Below are 21300 nucleotides of genomic sequence, written 5' to 3' on the forward strand. Positions count from 1 at the left end.
ACAAGATGGCCAAGAAGCATTCACTCTGATTTGGCTGTGTGGCCAGAAGGCAACCCACCTTTTCCCTATGGTCGTACTTTTGTTATTTGAACTTAACCAGGGCCTACTTAGCTGCTTTGGAAGAGTACAAGATCAAACGTCTTGGATTAAGACTGTGTTTTGTGCTGTGAGGGTACACACATTACTTTCCAAAAGATGGGGATCAGAATGATCTTGCAGCACGGAGGAAGCTGAGACATTTGCCAGACATTGGAGCCCTCGCAAGAACAGGAAAACTGGCCCAGCAGGGCTTACCAAGGAGTCCCTGTCCCAAGACTCCACCAAGGGTGCGCAAAACAGGAAAACAGTCCGGCATTAACAGAAGGTACAATAAAGTGAGAACAACATGCAAAAGACAACAGTCACTTTGCAATAAACAATGGACAACAGGAAAGTCACAGGTGAAGGATATAGTCACGTCCCTCCCACCACTGTTGACAGCATTTGCCTCCTGCTTCAAAGGGGACCAAGATTTGTTCCGGTCTCTAACTTCGTGGAGCTCCTCCACCAACTGAAGCACACCAGCGCAATTTAATTCTCTCTCAACATTTCCCCCATGTGCTTGTTCCTGGGTTGATATCACGGTGGCTTCCTGAAGGGGAGGGAGTCCTCTTGATGTGAAGTCATGGGCGTGTCGCTTGTTGCCGCATACATTGTGGAGTCCCCGAGAGAGTTCAGGAAAAACTCCAGATCCCCTGGGTCTGTGAACTCCTGTGCTTTCCCATCCACGGTTACTTCCACGCTTGCAGATTCCAGTAGGCCATAGTTGATGTCCATGTGGAGTGCCAAAAACCTCTCGCGCCTGGCATTGGTGGCTGCCAAAACGTTATCCAAAAAGCAGACCCAGCCTACATCGATACAAAAAGGTTCAGGCATCTTCCTGACTCCCATGAGGATGGCCCTACTATGTTTGTGTTGAAGACCACAGGCTATTACAGGTTTTAGGGTGTTGGATAGTGAGGCGCGGTGGGACCAGGTTTGTTGGGCCCTCTGAATTTCTAGAGGGTCCAGCAGGTGGAGATGAAGGAGCTCCAGGATTACTATAGTGAGATAGCCCAGCATGCCACTCTGTTCAACTCCCTCCAGAACTCTGTAAATCCAAAAGTTGTCTCTAAGCATGCTGTCTTCCAGGTCTGTCACTTTATGGCGTAGGGATTTGATGTCTCACTCACAGTCCACTACTACAGTGACTCGGGATTCAACCTCATACAGTCTATGATCGACCTCGTCCAATCTATGATCTACCTTGTCCAAACAGTAATGTATGGAAGCCATCTCTTGCCGCATACATTTCACCTCCGACATGAGATCTGTCATCCATCGTAGAGAGTATGGAACCAATGGCCAAGATTTCTTTGAGGAGAGTGTCCATGTGGTTGCCAGGGGGAATCATGGGGGTGGAGTGTGTGGCACATTACGAATGTCATACGGCCTGAGAGAAAAAGAGACAGGCAGCTTCTGGAGTGACATACAGAGCTGCTGAGCCTGCCGGTTGATGCCTCCACATCACAGGAATCCCAGGGGGTGCTAGGGTCAGAATAGTCAGTGGGCAGTATGTTCGGCTCTGCCCGCTTGATTCCCAAGGGTAGTGAGAGAAGTGCAGGATGGGGAGCGAGTCTGGCAGCACCACTGGGGCTCCTGATAGGGGCTGCGTTGAACCAACATGTGCCACACGTGACTGGCAGAAGAAAGACCAGCTTCAGTCCCCTAATCGGCTCTATGGTGTCACTGCATCATGTATGATGGGGTCAAACTGTCATACAGCAGCCCTGTTAAAGGAGAGGCCCCAGGGTGGGAACAGCGGAATGGGTCGCAGCCAAGAGGAGGACGCGGTCGGGCCGAGTCAGTAGAGAGGCAATAATCCTGTGCAGCCATCACAGCACCACTGTCGGTGTCCAAATCGGTCCTTCACGGCCGCTGGAATGGTGGCACAATCCTCCTGGGCAACCACTACATCTGTAAGGCCTAAGGTGCCAGGACGGGGCATGGGGATGGCACGGAGCACTATCAGTGAGTGGTCATCTTGGGCAGCTTCAAGCTCAGTCTCTGCTCGCATAATTTCTTATAAAGGTTTGAGACAACATTTTTTTCAGAATGCATGAGAAGATCTTAGGAGTAAAGTGTAAAGGGGAAATACATGCCACAGGTTTTAATAAAGACACAAAAGAGCTTGATCTAGTGATAAATTACTTTAAGCAATTTTATAACTGATCCTTTCATTAGGTGAATAATTTAACTTGTACATTTCTAGCAGTGCTCATCTGACATACTGATAGATAGCAACATCTCTATTATTTTTCAACTTTGGGATGTACTATTCTCTTTAACCGCTTCTGTGCCTTGGACGAGATGATCTCGTCCAAGGCTAGAGTTCCCCTGTGCCTTGGACGAGATCATCTCGTCCATGGCACAGGGGAACTTGGGGGCGCGCTAGCGCGCCCCCGTGCACCCCCCTCCCCCCCCCCAAGTTGGGGATGGAAGGGGAAGAACTTCCCCTTCCACCCCCGACCCCCCCACCCCCCCTGTGACGTCAGCGCGCGCGTGCTGATTTGTCACAGGGGCCTCCCTAGTCGCGCTGGAAGCTCTGCTTTGCATTTCTCTTTCAATCACTGGGAGGCCCGGAGGGGCTTCAAAGGGAAGGAAAAGTATTTCCTTCCCTTTGAAGTCCCTCCGAGGGTTTCAAAAGCCGGATTGCTTGCAATCCGGCTTTTGAAACCCCACTAGACACCAGGGATTTTTTTTTTTTTGTCTGTTATTGACAAAAGGGAGCGACCCCTTGGGCAAGGGTCGCTCCCAGGGGGGGCATATTTTCGGGAAGGCCTTTTCTGCCCCCAGATCGGCCTTATTAGGCCGATCTGCCCCCAGGGGGGGCAGAAACCTCTAGGCACCAGGGACCATTTTTTTATTTTTTTTATTTTTTTATGTTTCATTTTTTTTTTTTGGTGGGGAGCGACCCCTTAGGCAAGGGTCGCTCCCCTTGGGGGAAAATTATATTTTGGCCATTTCTGCCCCCCTTGGGGGCAGATTGGCCTATTTTGATGAGGCCAATCTGCCCCCAAGGGGGGTAGAAACCACTAGACCCCAGGGAGTTTTTTTCTTTGCGTGAATTTCACGCAAAGGGAGCGACCCCTTAGGCAAGGGTCGCTCCCTGGGGGGAGGGCAATTTATTTTAGGCCATTTCTGCCCCCCCTGGGGGGGGCAGAAACCTGTAGGCGCCAGGGCAATTTTTTTTTTTTGTTTCTTTTTTTAGAGATGGGGAGCGACCCATCAGGCAAGGGTCGCTCCCCTGGGGGGCAAATTGTATTTAGACCATTTCTGCCCCCCTGGGGGCAGATTGGCCGATTTTAGGTCAATCTGCCCCCAAGGGGGCAGAAACCACCAGGCACCGGGGATTTCTTTTTTTGCCCCAATGTCACGCAGGGGGAGCGACCCCGTAGGCAAGGGTCGCTCCCAGGGAGGGTGGGGGCTGGGGGGGGGGGGCAAATTTATTTTAGGCTATTTCTGCCCCCCGGGGGGCAGATCGGCCTATTATTAGGCCGAACTGCCCCCAGGGGGGGCAGAAACCTCAGGGCACCAAGGCAAATTTTTTTGTTGTGTTTTTTTTTTTTGGTTGTTTCTTTTTTTAGAGATGGGGAGCGACCCATCAGGCAAGGGTCGCTCCCCTGGGGGGAAAATTGTATTTAGACCATTTCTGCCCCCCTTGGGGGCAGATTGGCTGATTTTAAGACAATCTGCCCCCAAGGAGGCAGAAACCACTAAGCACCTGGGATTTGTTTTTTGGCGCCAATTTCACGCAGGGGGAGCGACCCCATAGGCTGGTGTCGCTCCCAGGGGGGGGGGGGGGCTGCAGTGGGCAAATTTATTTTAGGCCATTTCTGCCCCCCCTGGGGGCAGATCGGCCTATTATTAGGCCGAACTGCCCCCAGGGGGGGGGGCAGAACCCTCAGGGCACCAGGGCAAATTTTTTTGTGTTTTTTTTTTTTTGTTTGTTTGTTTTTTTCGAGATGGGGAGCGACCCATCAGGCAAGAGTCGCTCCCCTGGGGGGCAAATTGTATTTAGGCCATTTCTGCCCCCCTTGGCAGATTGGGCGATTTTAGGTCAATGTGCCCCCAAGGGGGCAGAAACCACCAGGCACCGGGGATTTCTTTTTTTGCCCCAATGTCACGCAGGGGGAGCGACCCCGTAGGCAAGGGTCGCTCCCAGGGGGGGTGGGGGCTGGGGGGGGGGGGGCAAATTTATTTTAGGCTATTTCTGCCCCCCCGGGGGGCAGATCGGCCTATTATTAGGCCGAACTGCCCCCAGGAGGGGCAGAAACCTCAGGGCACCAAGGCAAATTTTTTTGTTGTTTTTTTTTTTGGTTGTTTCTTTTTTTAGAGATGGGGAGCGACCCATCAGGCAAGGGTCGCTCCCCTGGGGGGCAAATTGTATTTAGACCATTTCTGCCCCCCTGAGGGCAGATTGGCCGATTTTAGGTCAATCTGCCCCCAAGGGGGCAGAAACCACTAGGCACCGGGGATTTGTTTTTTGGCGCCAATGTCACGCAGGGGGAGCGACCCCGTAGGCAAGGGTCGCTCCCAGGGGTGAGTGGGGGGCAAATTTATTTTAGGCTATTTCTGCCCCCCCGGGGGGCAGATCGGCCTATTATTAGGCCGAACTGCCCCCAGGGGGGGCAGAAACCTCAGGGCACCAAGGCAAATTTTTTTGTTGTGTTTTTTTTTTTTGGTTGTTTCTTTTTTTAGAGATGGGGAGCGACCCATCAGGCAAGGGTCGCTCCCCTGGGGGGCAAATTGTACTTAGACCATTTCTGCCCCCCTGGGGGCAGATTGGCCGATTTTAGGTCAATCTGCCCCCAAGGAGGCAGAAACCACTAAGCACCTGGGATTTGTTTTTTGGCGCCAATTTCACGCAGGGGGAGCGACCCCGTAGGCAAGGGTCGCTCCGGGGGGTGGGGGTGGGGGATGGAGGGGGCAAATTTATTTTAGGCCATTTCTGCCCCCCCTGGGGGCAGATCGGCCTATTATTAGGCCGAACTGCCCCCAGGGGAGGGCAGAACCCTCAGGGCACCAGGGCAAATTTTTTTGTTGTGTTTTTTTTTTTTTTGTTGTTTCTTTTTTTAGAGATGGGGAGCGACCCATCAGGCAAGGGTCGCTCCCCTGGGGGGAAAATTGTATTTAGACCATTTCTGCCCCCCTTGGGGGCAGATTGGCCGATTTTAAGACAATCTGCCCCCAAGGAGGCAGAAACCACTAAGCACCTGGGTTTTTTTTTTTGGCGCCAATTTCACGCAGGGGGAGCGACCCCATAGGCAAGGGTCGCTCCCGGGGGGGGGGGGGGTGGGGTTTGGAGTGGGCAAATAATTTATTTTAGGCCATTTCCGCCCCCAGGGGGGGGGCAGAACCCTCAGGGCACCAGGGCAAATTTTTTTGTGGTTTTTTTTTTTTTGTTTGTTTGTTTTTTTCGAGATGGGGAGCGACCCATCAGGCAAGAGTCGCTCCCCTGGGTGGCAAATTGTATTTAGGCCATTTCTGCCCCCCTTGGCAGATTGGCCGATTTTAGGTCAATGTGCCCCCAAGGGGGCAGAAACCACTAGGCACCTGGGATTTGTTTTTTGGCGCCAATGTCACGCAGGGGGAGCGACCCCGTAGGCAAGGGTCGCTCCCGGTGGGGGGGCAAATTTATTTTAGGCCATTTCTGCCCCTTCCACGCCCCCCCCCCCCCCCCCGGGGCCAGCTGAGCTAGAGGCCAAACTCCACAGGTAGGCACTTTGCAAAAAACACCTCTGTTTTCTGTGAAAAAATATGTTCTGTCCACCTTGTGTTTTGGGCCATTTCCTTTCGTGGGCGCTAGGCCAACCCACAGAAGTGAGGTACCATTTTTATCGAGAGACTTAGGGGAATGCGGGGTGGAAGGAAATTTGTGGCTCCTCTCAGATTCCCGAACTTTCTGCCACGGAAATGTGAGGAACATGTGTTTTTTTAGCCAAATTTTGAGGTTTGCAAAGGATTCTGGGTAACAGAACCTGGTCCGAGCCCCGCAAGTCACCCCTCCTTGGATTCCCCTAGGTCTCTAGTTTTCAGAAATGCACAGGTTTGGTAGGTTTCCCTAGGTGCCGGCTGAGCTACAGGCCAAAATCTACAGGTAGGCACTGTTTTCTTCCAAAAATTTGGATGTGTCCACGTTGCGCTTTGGGGCGTTTCCTGTCGCGGGCGCTAGGCCTACCCACACAAGTGAGGTATCATTTTTATCGGGAGACTTGGGGGAACGCTGGGTGGAAGGAAATTTGTGGCTCCTCTCAGATTCCCGAACTTTCTGCCACAGAAATGTGAGGAACATGTGTTTTTTTAGCCAAATTTTGAGGTTTGCAAAGGATTCTGGGTAACAGAACCTGGTCCGAGCCCCGCAAGTCACCCCTCCTTGGATTCCCCTAGGTCTCTAGTTTTCAGAAATGCACAGGTTTGGTAGGTTTCCCTAGGTTCCGGCTGAGCTAGAGGCCAAAATCTACAGGTAGGCACTTCGCAAAAAACACCTCTGTTTTCTTCCAAAAATTTGGATGTGTCCACGTTGCGCTTTGGGGCGTTTCCTGTCGCGGGCGCTAGGTCTACCCACACAAGTGAGGTATCATTTTTATCGGGAGACTTGGGGGAACGCTGGGTGGAAGGAAATTTGTGGCTCCTCTCAGATTCCCGAACTTTCTGCCACAGAAATGTGAGGAACATGTGTTTTTTTAGCCAAATTTTGAGGTTTGCAAAGGATTCTGGGTAAAAGAACCTGGTCCGAGCCCCGCAAGTCACCCCTCCTTGGATTCCCCTAGGTCTCTAGTTTTCAGAAATGCACAGGTTTGGTAGGTTTCCCTAGGTGCCGGCTGAGCTAGAGGCCAAAATCTACAGGTAGGTACTTCGCAAAAAACACCTCTGTTTTCTTCCAAAAATTTGGATGTGTCCACGTTGCGCTTTGGGGCGTTTCCTGTCGCGGGCGCTAGGCCTACCCACACAAGTGAGGTATCATTTTTATCGGGAGACTTGGGGGAACGCTGGGTGGAAGGAAATCTGTGGCTCCTCTCAGGTTCCCGAACTTTCTGCCACAGAAATGTGAGGAACATGTGTTTTTTTAGCCAAATTTTGAGGTTTGCAAAGGATTCTGGGTAACAGAACCTGGTCCGAGCCCCGCAAGTCACCCTTCCTTGGATTCCCCTAAGTCTCTAGTTTTCAGAAATGCACAGGTTTGGTAGGTTTCCCTAGGTGCCGGCTGAGCTAGAGGCCAAAATCTACAGGTAGGCACTTCGCAAAAAACACCTCTGTTTTCTTCCAAAAATTTGGATGTGTCCACGTTGCGCTTTGGGGCGTTTCCTGTCACGGGCGCTAGGCCTACCCACACAAGTGAGGTATCATTTTTATCGGGAGACTTAGGGGAACATAGATTAGCAAAACAAGTGTTATTGCCCCTTGTCTTTCTGTACATTTTTTCCTTCCAAATATAGGAGAGTGTGTAAAAAAGACATCTATTTGAGAAATGCCCTGTAATTCACATGCTAGTATGGTCAGCCCGGAATTCAGAGATGTGCAAATAACCACTGCTCCTCAACACCTTATCTTGTGCCCTTTTTGGAAATACAAAGGTTTTCTTGATAGCAATTTTTTACTCTTCATATTTCAGCAAATGAATTGCTGTATACCCGGTATAGAATGAAAACGTACTGCAGGGTGCAGCTCATTTATTGGCTCTGGGTTCCTCGGGTTCTTGATGAACCTACAAGCCCTATATATCCCCGCAACCAGAGGAGTCCAGCAGACGTAACGGTATATTGCTTTCGATAATCTGACATTGCAGGGAAAAGTTACAGAGTAAAACGTAGAGAAAAATTGATGCTTTTTTCACCTCAATTTCAATATTTTTCTTTTTCAGTTGTTATTTTCTGTAGGAAACCCTTGTGGGATCTACACAAATGACCCCTTGCTGAATTCAGAATTTTGTCTACTTTTCAGAAATGTTTAGGTTTCTGGGATCCAGCATTGGTTTCATGCCCATTTCTGTCACTGACTGGAAGGAGGCTGAAAGCACAACAAATTGCAAAAATGGGGTATGCCCCAGTAAAATGCCAAAATTGTGTTGAAAAATTGGGTTTTCTGATTCAAGTCTGCCTGTTCCTGAAAGCTAGGAAGCTGCTGAGTTTAGCACTGCAAACCCTTTGTTGATGCCATTTTCAGGGGGAAATCCACAAGCCTTCTTCTGCAGCCACTTTTTCCAATTTTTTTAAAAAAAAACAAAATTTTCACTGTATTTTGGCCAATTTCTTGGCCTCCTTCAAGGGAACCCACAAAGTCTGGGTACCTCTAGAATCCCTAGGATGTTGGAAAAAAAGGACGCAAATTTGGCTTGGTTAGCTTATGTGGACAAAAAGATATGAGGGCCTAAGCGCGAACTGCCCCAAATAGGCAAAAAAAGGCCTGGCACAGGAGGGGGAAAAGGCCTGGCAGCGAAGGGGTTAAATATATAAACAGTAAGATCATCTTTATGGGAGTATAATCCGAAGTGCATGAAGAGCAACTTTTATTCTCCATGCACACATTACGTTTTTGAACAAAGCTTGATCTTTTCCCTTATGATCTTTTCCCTTTTTCATCCGTTAGAAAAAATATCCTGTGCACAATTTATAAATAGTCCCCATAACTACTATATACAACTTTGATGCAGTTTACAAGATTATTACCTACCTTGATTTTTCCATCATCTTTCAAAGCATACTTCTGGATAACAGCAGAGTCTTCATCTTTGCGAGCAGATTCCTCCAACCAAGCCTCCAAAGCTTGTTGATCCCAGTTCAGCTTGCATTTTAATTCCTCCAGTTTTTGAGTAGCTTTGAAAATATTATTCTGGAATAATCACAGTAAATAAAACATGAGTTCACATACAGCTTAGAAGTATACATGTTTATATAGTGCTTTTTAATACTAAGGCTTCCAAGCACTAGAATACCAAATCAGAACTAATTTTGAGAGCATAGCCAAGTTTTCAAAATACAAAATAAGAAATGCTTCTCCACACTGCAATTACTGGAAAGGGAGTGCATTCCAAAAAGAGGAGGCCTAAGAATATTTTATCTGGTCAGATGTACTATAAAAGCACCTTCAGTTTTTCAAACAGTCACTCAAGTCACAACCTACCACAACACCACTTCATGACTTCATGATTTCTTATATTGGATTTGGAAGAACAGGTCGTGGAAATGCTATTATTGTTGGGTGAGAGCTCTTATGTGAGTAAGGTAATGAAATTGGGGAAATAAGTGACAGAACATAATGTCATTGCAGTGATTGAACAGGGACGTAAGTTTTAGGGCTAAATTGGCGGAGTATGTTTTGTAGAATTTGGCCATGAGGCCATCTGGGCAAGAGTTATATTAAGTTTCTGGGATTTGATGGCTTGTTTGACCTCTTCTGGTAGACCTGGGTCCTCCAGTGATGCTCTCTGAAAGTCCATGAGCCCTGGGAGTTGCATTCTTTACACAAGAGCCTCCTGACGCATGGAGGAGAGCGGGTCTCCAAGTCAGAACTTTGTATAGAAGCATCAGAACTCCTCAGCCTTTTCCACGCTGGCCCCCCAGAGTAGCCAAGTTCTCCTTAAATACTCTTTTTCCCTCTTGTCTCTCACAGCCCTAGCAAGCTGGGTGCCCACACGGTCCCCTGAGACTTAAGATTGTTTTCTAAAATGGAATAGGGAGAGTTCTGCCTTATTAGTGAAGTACATGCAGAAATTGCTCCTGGCTGTAACCAAGGTGCGAGTGGTGAGGCTAGAGGGGTACCGAGAGCGCACTTTTACCCGTTCCTGGATTTGCTCTTCTTGATTAAAGGAAGTGCATGGATGAGGCTGATAAAGGCATTGCCCTGCGAGAGCGATGGCGAGATGCATCTCACCGCAGGCTGATGCGCCCAAATTCAGACATTTATCACTACAGTGTAAAGGTCAGAATCAAATTTATTAACACAATACAGCAAAATCACATGAGAGAAACACATTTTACTGCCTTACAGATTGCAGTTAATAATTACTTTACTTAGGAAAATAACTCTTCTAATAAACATGAGATAACTTCAATTACATTTTACCACAATGTAGAGATGTAACCCTTTGCATCCTCGTTTAAGTTAATACCTTTTGTTAAAACAAGTACACATGAAAAAATGCCAAAGCTTAAACCATATATAGAGATGCACATAGTACAATATTCTACTTATTACCATCATTGAGAGGGGCATCATAACTCACCCAAGACTTTACCTCTCAAGAGTCAAGCCCCACCCCTGCACATTTAATTTTTTTTCGGTTTATTACACTGAAAACATCAGCATGTATGCTATTGATGTATATAATATATTTATAATATATTTTGATAGGCTTTTGTCATTGCTGTATCAATCAAATATACAAATATACGATGCAAGATGAAGTGCCACAGACATCTCTGAATTTTTGGACACACCCTATTATAAAGCAGTTAAAACCCTGCAAACAATTAACGTCTGCATATTTCATTAAAGTCCAATATTTTAAGTGTTACAGGTTGTGCTATTTGCCAGTACCCGTCGCCAAGATATTTCAATATTCATGTACCTTGTATGTATGTATGTATGTCTGAATGTATGTGTATGCCATATATATAGAGAGAAACTAGCCGAAAGACGGTGTAGTGCTGTACATAATCAAAGGCAGACATAAAGAGTAATAGGAAAAGAAGCTGACCTGTCATCAGTTAATGCATTGTGATGTAGTGGTCTTTAAGGACGTGAGTCTTCAACTCTTTTCTAAGTTGGAGCATCACTGGAGCAGTCCTGATGGATACAGAGAGGTTGCTCTACATCCTTGGTGCATAAATGGAAAAGGCCTGTGGTCTTGTTTTAATCTTTTCACAGATCTTAGTTTGCAGTCTGGTGGTGTCCTGGCTGTGGATGTGCTGAGCTACCCCAGAGATGGTGTACTTGCCTGCAAGGTAAGTGTGGGTACCTGTTGTGAGGGCTTTGTAAATGGTGTGGGGTTGCATGGGAAACCAATGGAATTCCTTTAGGATGGGGTGATGTGATCATATCTCTTCAGACCCTGGTTGTGATGTGTTGAGGTGTGAATGATGCCCCTAAGGGTTGTCAGTGTGGAGTCTGGGAGGTGATAGAATAAGCATTACCACCATCTAGATGGAAGAATACAAGGGCTTAAACAGCAGTTCTGAAATCGCTTTCTAGAAAAATTCCCACTAGGCCACATAGTAGTTGTTTGTCCAACATGACATGGCTACAGAGAGAAGACAACTTCTAACTGACATTTGAGGATGTGGAAACCACTCTTCCCTTCTTAAAATTCTAAAACTACTCAATACTAGTAAGCCATATGAAACGTTTGGACTTGTTAGCACAGTGGTTCAAGATATGCGATTAAGTCAGACTGGAAAGACAATAACTTGCCTGACTTTGACGAATGGTGGGCTTCATTGATCTGATCCATCCTAAAGGTAAGGGTGATGTGAGGAAAGATACGGAGCAATAAGTGCAAATTATGAAGGTGAGATATGTTTACAGTCCCAACCCAAGAAATGATTGAAATACAGGTAGTGATAGTTACGGTTTAGGACCCAAGTGATTAACGAAGGTAAATTAGTACCCCTCGTTATATATTATAAGATTTTTGTTTGCATTTGTTCCATATTTTGACTAAAGGAATTACATCCTTGAACATACTTCAAGATGCTTGCTGAATATGAGAGCACTTTTTCTGTCTAATTATTTTTACAATCGGTATATGCAGATTTAGTTGGATTTTCAGGAACCTTGCTGTTCTGTACTTCTTTTACAAATTAAGATAATAGAGCCAAAAATAATTACGTTTTCCTCTGCTTTTGTGCCACAGAGGAGTACAATGTTTAACTATATGTACCAAAAACATTTTCTCAGGGGTGGCATCTCCGCTAAAGGAGGAGGTTTTTGAAAAAGGAAAAATAAAATGATAATAAAGTACAATACCTTAGTATAATTGTATTTTTCCTGGGATTAAGGAGTGGGGCTGGGCTGAAGGAGGGGGCCAAAGGAGGGCTATGCACCACATGTGCGCATGTCTGTTTGGCCAGCCGTATTGGACCAGCCAAAGAGACGTGCACACTTTGCATGTTCTTTACCCGGCTGTATTGCACAGTCGAGTGGAGAACATGCACATGCTCCCACTGCCAGTCTGAGCGGCGAAGCAAGCTGTTAAAACCAATAACAACGCTGCTGTCATGCTGGTGCCAGTAGCGTCGTGATTGGCTGAGAGCATCTGTGCACCCTGGAACAGCAAGAGGACGAGGACAGAGGGGGAGACGAACGTATCTCCCCTCGAAGGTAATTGGTTTTATATTTTTTATTATTATAAATTTTTTAAACCCCCCGTCCCGTCGCGACCTGTTCAGTGGCAGCCGCCACTGCATTTTCTGTGTCTAAAATGGTAACAACAAACATGCTAAACAGACATACTTATAACTAGCTTCTTTCACTGTTATGCAAGTAATAAAACACTAAGACTTACTTCTTGTGTGTTTTTCTTTTCTCTCAAGGTCACTAGCTCATTTTCCAGTCTTTGTATCTCCTGTTGAAGACGCCCCACTTCCCTGTCGGCCAGTATTTTAAAGTGTTCTTCGGTTTCCGTTTCTTTTTCTCTAGCTCTGCAGAGAGACTATAAAATAAATAGTTAAGCATCATTTCATTTAATACGCTTTTGTTCAAAATGCAAACTTGAGCCAAATGTCCGACACAGGCCTTGTGACTAGAGATAAACTCTACAAATCGCAATAAATGTGACCTCTCAGCGGACATTTTAGAGAAATACACATGCAAATGACACATATAACATAGATAGGCACTACAGCTATGACTCACACCATTGACCAAACGCAACCAATTCCTCGAGTCACATAATTCCAACCCACCCACAAAATACAACTACACAAGTTCATAGTTATGGCTTCACAAACAAATCGGATATTTCACCCATTTTGGTGAAACGAATAAAGCACCAAGGGGGTGATTCTGAGTCCGGCGGGTGGCGGAGGCCGCCCGCCAGACTTCCCCCACCAAAATACCGCTCCGCGGTCGAAAGACCGCTGAGGGTATTTTGGGATTTGCCCTGGGCTGGCGGGCGACCGCCAAAAGGCCGCCCGCCAGCCCAGGGCAAATCAACCTTCCCACGAGGACGCCGGCTCAGAATTGAGCCGGCGTAGTGGGAAGGTGCGACGGGTGCAGTTGCACCCGTCGCGTATTTCAGTGTCTGCAAAGCAGACACTAAATACAAAGTGGGGCCCTCTTATGGGGGCCCCTGCAGTGCCCATGCCATTGGCATGGGCACTGCAGGGGCCCCGCGGCACCCCCTACAACAGGATGGCGGTAGGGGGTGTCAGAATCCCCATGGCGGCGGAGCGCGCTCCGCCGCCATGGAGGATTCTGTAGGGCAGCGGAAAACTGGCGGGAGACCGCCGGTTTTCCTTGTCTGACCGCGGCCGAACCGCCGCGGTCAGAATGCCCTGCGGGGCACCGCCGGTCTGTCGGCGGTGCTCCCGCCGACCCTGGCCCCGGCGGTCTTTGACCGCCGGGGTCAGAATGACCCCCCAAATTTCAAAACAAGGCTCTTTACCACCCTACAATACCATTAAAGACACCACACCACAAGCACACAGATACCAATGTTGACCTTTCATTACACCGTCCCAAACAGCATTTTAACAATTGACATGAGAGCCAAAGGATGTACAAATGGGAAATGCCACCACACAATATATTTACTATAACATACTACAGTAAGCACTCTGCCACCATACCACATGGCGATTAACACAGCACCAAAGAATATACCAACTGGTAAGGGGTCATTCTTCAATACTTCTTGTACAATCTATTACAAAAGATCCTACAGGAACGCACCACTCCGCAACAGATAAGCCAATAGCAAGACTGTGGCTTTGTGTTGCACTACCCAGTCAGCATAGCATATCACACTCTAATTACAAATACCCCACCAGACTGCATTCAATACAGCACCAAAGCCTCACAATGTTAGACAGCTGTGTTTCAACACAACTAAACACGTGTACAATACTCCAACCTGCAACAGTAAGGCCCCGAGCTGAGCGACCCTTAAGAGTTATACACCAGCACACATTTGAGGATGTCAGAGATATGCAATAAAGCAAAAGATACTCTTATCAACGCCAGAAGGATTTCAGACAGATTAAGGGGCTCAACAAGCCTACCAGGTTTTGGACATGTTGCCAGCAATTTGAACACAGATTTCTGTACAGATTTAGCAACACACAAAGAAAGCATGCAACAAAACTCTCAAATTGCTGTTCTCATGTGGCTGTTAATGTGACTCAAAATGTTATGGTTTGTTATTTTTAACAGAGATCTATGTTGCGTTACCATTTTATAAACTATGCCAAGAACACAAGTCTGGAATTGACATGTCACTGATATGTTGCCACCATGTAAATAGCAAGAATGGCATTCTAGGCAGTTACTGGCTTTCTCAGGAAGCGAAACCTGGTGGCCAGGAAGTGGGAGGGGACCGGAAGGCAGAGTGGAAGGGAATTGAAAACAAACACGTGCAGGAGAATAGCTCTCTCACAAGTTGGCCCAAATCTGTGCATAATTAAGGAAATGATTCTTGTAAACTTCCCTGGGGCTCTTGAGTATCTCTACGCCTCCAACCGGCTCCTGATATTACAAATAGGGACGAGGACAAAGAACAGAAAATCCGGAGACTACCACTATGAGTACAAATCACGGCCTGTGCATAGTCAGACCGCCACTCACTTACTACAGGCACATGCAGGACATACAATGAATGAAAACATCAGCAGACTGCCAGAACACGTCAACAGAAGCAACACACATTATACTCGGCGAGGGTGAGAGAGACAGAGACCGCCATATTAAGGTCAGTTGCTCCCATTGTACACTGATAGAGAAGCCATTGCAATGTAAGGCAGCACATTTCGATATAAGGCGCCCCACTGAATTGTATGAGAATTGTCATCTTGGAGTCAGGAGGCATGTAGAAACAGGGAAAAGATCAGACTCATTTCTCTGACATCCTGACCAGCTGCTTTTGACTTCAGGCAGCTACATAGGACCAACATTTCTGGAATGGCTGGATGACTTCATCAAGGCATTAAGTTATCAAGCGGAAGCCCAAGCAAACATAGGAATGAAGCCAGAAAGAGGAAAAACAAGAAAAAACACTCTGGCTACAGGTCCATGCACACAAGAAACCATGAAAGAGCCACTCTCGACTACCAGGCTGAAAATTGGCATAGACACAAAGACAAATATCACAGTTCTGACAGAAAAAGGGACAACAATTGCAGTGGCTAGCCATATCTGCACAGGGTCGCATGCCCCACCATGGGACATGCATACTACAAGTGCAGATAGGATAATCAGTTTGAGAAAATGTGTAACTGAAGGTGTTAGGAATGCACAGAAGTCAAAAGAACTTCCAACATGACATCAACCAAGCGCAGTGGGGGACAAAATTAGCAGCTAATCCTGGCCCCACACAAACTCACTCAGTTCAAGGATATCAGTATCCAGAAGCTTGACTAGCAGCTAAACATGGTCATACTTCCAAGAAAGTGAAAAGTACCTGTTCTTGGTTGTCCATGATGACAGCACATTATGACAAGTTCACAGCAATGTTTATATACAAAGATCGCCCTCTAGAAACTGAAATATGTGTAATTGATGGTCAAAGTCCGGCTGAGTGCTTCCTCAGTTTGCCCACAGCTGAACAGTTGAAATGGATTGCGATTCTCTTCATGGTAGAATACATTACACCCACAATTTGCAATCACCCAAAGCTGTTCACAGGACTTGGAAAAATGAAAGACTTTAGAGTAAATGCACATCAACAAACATGTCAAATCGAAAGCCAAGCACCGCTAAAGAATGCTTTTTCACCAGGCAGATGAAGAACGGCTAAAAGGACTCTAACAGCAGACGTCCTTGAAGAATCTCAAGGCCCAGCTCCCTTGGTATTCCTTCCACTGAAGATATCTAATGCAGTATGGACGGCAAAATGCACCTCTATGATGACATAAGACTACCAATCAAGGCTATTCAATGGGAGAGAATACCCAACCCTCACCTGGTTGATATGAATATGCTCATCGATGGTGTGCAAATATTCATCTAATCTTACAAAGGACTATCATCTGCTGGAACTTCAAAGAAACTCATGGTGCACCACAACACTTTTTTGACGATCAAATTGTATTGGTTTTGTACATATGAACAAAACATGTACCATCGCCATTTCACACACTCAACTTTTACTACCTCTGATAATGCAGGCGCATCCCAAACGTAATCCCGCATCCGTTTCGGTTTGGCTATGAACAACTCAGTTCCGGGGTGTTATCAGCTGGCAAAATATTCCAAGAAGCTATCCGAAGTGCCTTTAATTGGTGGTCAATGTACTAAACTACACTGACGATATCCTAGTGTTTGGGGCCACGCTAGAAGAATGACCAAGCCCTAGAGCAAGGGTACTGTAGAAAGCTAATTTGACTCTGAATACAGTAAAATGTGATTTCATAAAACACAACTGAAGTCCTACCCCATGGGACCCCTTCCCCTTTGTGAATGCCTCTCAAAATATTTTTTCAGAGCAGGCAGTAGTCCCATGGACCACTGCCTGCTCTGAAAAAATGAAACCAAATGGTTTAATTTTCCCGAATGTATTGCAACTCGTTTTCCTGTAAGGAAAGCGGGTTGCAATACAAAAAAAATAAAACTGTTTTATTAAAAAAGCAGTCACAGACAGGGTGGTCTGCTGTCTCCAGCAGGCCACCATCCCTGTGAGTGCAGGGAATCGAAAGGGGTTCGCACATTGCGTCCCACCTCATTAATATTAATGAGGTGGGTCTTTGCGACCCCCTTGCGATTCGCAGATGGTGTCAGGGACACCATTCTGCATATGGATTTGCGACTCGCAAATTGCGAGTCGCAAAACCATTTCTACCTCCATCTGGCCCAAAATGACAAGAGTTTAGATTCAATCTGGCAAATGGTAAACAAATCTTGTCAAACAGATTCAGTCTGTAGACAAACATCAGCAAATACTTTTCTCTCAAACGGAAAACTAACATTTGAGCTCTTGACAAAAAATGCAATGGGCAAGCAAATGTAAATGGTAACTACCAAATATATGGCAAAACCTAGCCAGCAGGAAGAGAAGCAACATGAAGAATGGAAGGGATGAGTAAAGGAGAGCTTTGAGATTGGCAAAATGTGCACCACAAATGCAAGCCAATCACAACACTGAGGCTTGTCATGACTGCAGAGAGGTTAGCAGGCCTCTGCATCAAAAAAGGAGGAGCCATGTAGCAGTAACAGAGAGGTTCCAGAAAAATAACGCCAGCCCCTATGGTGTGTTTACATACTTACCAGGTTCACACGACAAGTAAGTATTTGGTTAGCATACACGAGGTGTTGCTTTTAATGGAAAAGGCTTTCCTTTCTAGATGCTTTCGAAGTTCACCAACTGGTCCCTGCCACACGCTGAAAACAATGCACCTCTTGCATTGTAATGAAAGTATTCACTGGAGAAATTAAATAGTACAAGTACCAGCAGAACGCTGTGATTAGAGTAAAACACACCTCATAAGCTCCCTCTCCGCAAATTGTAGAAACATAATGACCATATCTCTAGGAAACAACTAAAAGTTGTCTGTAGCCAGACCTAAATGTAACTCACTAGCAAACATTTCGAGAGAAAGTGTACACTAAACTTGATACAGTAAAGGGAAACAAACAGCTGGTGGAAAAGGTTAGCAGGTAAAACTGGTGCACGAACAACCTTCCGACTGAAAAGCAGAGATTTTTAGAAAGTAAAACAACGGGCCACCAAAAAACAGGCTTTTTTAATCAAATAAATGTAATGTTGTACTTGGGTACTTCAACTGCTCTTGAAGAAATGAAGACCATGCAGAAAACCCTGGTAGCTGTTCTCACATTTGGCATTGTTACCTGGGTGTATGTAAGCTCCTGACGGACATTTTTCAGGTGCGAAGACATAGCATTAATTCTTTCTTCGAAGTCTTTCAGCTGATTTTCCACACTGGATTTTTCTTTCTGCTTTCTCTGAAGCTGCAAGTAGAGATTTTCAAAAGATAACTAGTACAATCTTCAAAACTGTGAAAAACACGCCTAGCCAAAGAAATGTAAGCTGAAAATAGCACTAATATACTGTCAATATTCGCCAACAAAACACAGCGTGTCACCATTTACAAATGATAATTTGAAGATGATAAATCTCTGTTTTTGAACCCTCACACGTTTTCGGGATAAGAAGATTGTGAAATTCTAATAAATTACCTTTTTGGGTACATTATTGTAATGCAAAGGGAAACGCTGGCACTAGAACCATCTCTTTCAGCTCCACAGTTTTGTCAGCCTGCCCGCCTTTAATAACTATAGAATCAACAGTCTTCTAGTTAACATATATTATGTATATATTGTATATTGGTTCCTTACTCTCCTTGGCATCAGTCGACCACACATTCGGGACCACCTTTTTGCCCTAACTGCTTACACTCAAAAGACCATAGTTCTTTTTACAGCACATTGTCGTGCACACTAAATTGAATTTGGAAGAAATTAAAAAACATTTCATAATCTTCTGTTTTTTAATTAGTGAGCGTTTTTTATTACTTTAACAAATAAACACTGTTCAACAAATTACTTGCTGTTTTAAAAAACAGTTAAGATTCATGAGAGATACATCATTATGACAGAGTTCTCTACATTTCAAAAAAAAATTATTGTTCAATGTAATTAAGGAGGATGTTAACATCTCTAATGCAAGGATTTGCAGAGGCCTCAGCTAAAATAATTATTGTTGACCCGGTACTCACATTCCCCTAGCAACAAGTCCAATTTTGAGGCTAGTTGTTGCACTCTGTGACCCTACGGTGTTCAACTGTGGTGGTGCCATAAGGCAACTATCTACAATGGCCTCAATGTGGCACCAACTGTCATTCAACATTTCAAGCCAGGCTATGATCCATGCATGCAGACAACTAAGGAACCTTTCACTCAATCATTGATGGGGGACAGTGGGGGTGTGGGTGTTATCATTCAACTTTCACAGAGGTAGACAGCCATCTATCTGTAAATGGATTGTTGTACGTATCTTTAAACACAATATAGAGTCTGTCTGTCCATAAGGGCGTAGTCAGCACTGAATATGAGGTGATAGGTGGCTATTCAATGCACTAGGTATGTATATGGTATTTCTATAGTACACACCTAGCCAAAAGGCAGTGGAGCACCTGACAATCTGGATGTTTAAGTTGTGTTGGGGGGCGGGGGCGATGATTCAGAATGGCTGCTATTCAATATGGCATTGAGGGAGGGCGTGGTATTTGTCTGTGCTCCACCAAAGAACTGTAGTACAACATAGAATGCTATAATTCAGCATCCTATGGAATCAGCCACTCAATGTGCCAAAGAAGCATGCTATTTGAAGTGAAATCCCTCCGTGCCCTTGGGAGGGTGTAATTCAGTCTGCCAAGGGAAGGGGTTATTGTCAAAGCATCTTGGAAGAGGACTCAGAATGAATGCGTTTCAAAATGCCACGGGGGTTGTACGTACTCCATGAAAGAACTCTCCTATAACAAAGCACAATATCATTCAGCATCCTAGGGAGGCAGCCAGTCAACGTCCCATGGAAGCATGCTATTTTGAGTGACATCCCTCCATGCACCTGGGAGGGCCTCATTCAGTCTTCCAGAGGAAGGGGCTGTTGTCAACACATTTTGAGAGACGGTTTTTACTCTAAGTGCAAAGACGTGAAGTACTGCCATGAGGGAGCTGTTCAAGTGAAGAAACTAGGAACACCACAATAGAGGCACAGTCTATGACCCATTTAGGAATGTCACTTGATGCAAAGGACAAGGGTAGCTCTAAGAGTTCCAGCTGCAACTACACATAAACAAGTCAGAACCTCCAGTTGTTCTACCATACTGGAGAACTGCGAATCAGCCTCAAAACACTGAGGAAGAAAAAACGCAAACACTAGTAGACTTTAATGTCATTGAGGAAACGAACAGTCCAACGCCTAGGAGTCACTAATAGTTGTGGACCCAAAGAAATACACTGAAAAAGTTTAAATATTTATTAAGAGGAGCCATAAAGGCACTTGAATGAGAAAGGGACCCAGAGATTGATATCAATGACAAGCATGTACAACTCAAAGGATGAGGATATTCTCCAAACCTTCCCTCCACAAAGGATACCACCAATTGAAGCTAGAATAAGGCTCTAGATACGTAATGACATGCTCAACCCACAAAATGGTTTAGGTACAAAAGGCTTGGCTTTGTCATATCGTCGGCATATGAGATTTTCCACCAGGTGATTCAGAGTAATATGACAGATTGATTTTTTTTGTCACTTATTTTTATTGTTTTTCTAGAAAACAGTACAAGCATGACATACATCAGGAAAGATGAGAAAAAAACCTTGAAACTTTGTCTACATACTGGACATAGATTCCAATTCTACAAAAAATCTCCCACCCACCTAGTCACACACACACTGGTCAATGCATACGTAGGTAGTGGTGTGTATTTGTCAGTTTTACCCATTAAAGTCTTGCATCCTGATCCATCGCCCCCAAAGTATTTGATACTTGTGAAGTCACCCACGTACCTTGTAAAATGTTTTCCCCAATGACACACAGATGTGAATATCCCTTCTCCAAGTTGCCAAAGGGAAGGGGTACTGATTCCTCAATTTCATGTTTAGTCAACACTAAACCAATTCCTGTCAAGATCTTGGGACTAGTTGTGCTATCCCAGGCGTTCATCACCCCTGGGAATACAATTTTTGGATCTAGTACTACTTGATGATGCACCACTGTCATTATCTCTCTTAGGATCTGCGGCCAAAAGTCTGCAAGTATTGGACAACCACCATATAACATGTAAAAAGGTGATATTTTCATTAGCGCTGAGTGGACAGCTAGGAGAGGACGCCCTACCCATAGACCACAATCCAGTGGGAAATATGGCAGATTGGTAATGCATCCAAGTATAGGGACCACATCCTAGTGCTTGGAGTCACCAGAAAAAGAGAACACAAGGAAGCACTCCACAAAGTTTGTATTATGCTCCAAAGAGCAAACATAATTCAAAGCAGGAACGTGAGAGTTTCAAAATAAAGTTTACTATCTAGGGACAAATTATT

The 21300-nt window shown here is 45.5% G+C and overlaps 1 protein-coding gene across 1 annotated transcript in view; it reads right to left on the bottom strand.

The window, feature by feature from the left end:
* Window positions 1-21300, bottom strand: part of CCDC39 (coiled-coil domain 39 molecular ruler complex subunit) — a 141337-nt gene that overhangs the window by 106450 nt on the left and 13587 nt on the right. The window contains exons 2-4 of the mRNA XM_069213092.1: window positions 18079-18198; window positions 12584-12730; window positions 8752-8910 (exon numbers count right to left, since the gene is read on the bottom strand). Coding sequence (XP_069069193.1) covers window positions 8752-8910; window positions 12584-12730; window positions 18079-18198 — 426 coding nt within the window. The remainder of the gene's footprint in view (window positions 1-8751; window positions 8911-12583; window positions 12731-18078; window positions 18199-21300) is intronic.

Source organism: Pleurodeles waltl, chromosome 11 (assembly GCF_031143425.1).
Source record: "Pleurodeles waltl isolate 20211129_DDA chromosome 11, aPleWal1.hap1.20221129, whole genome shotgun sequence".
Classification (NCBI taxonomy): Eukaryota; Metazoa; Chordata; class Amphibia; order Caudata; family Salamandridae; genus Pleurodeles; species Pleurodeles waltl.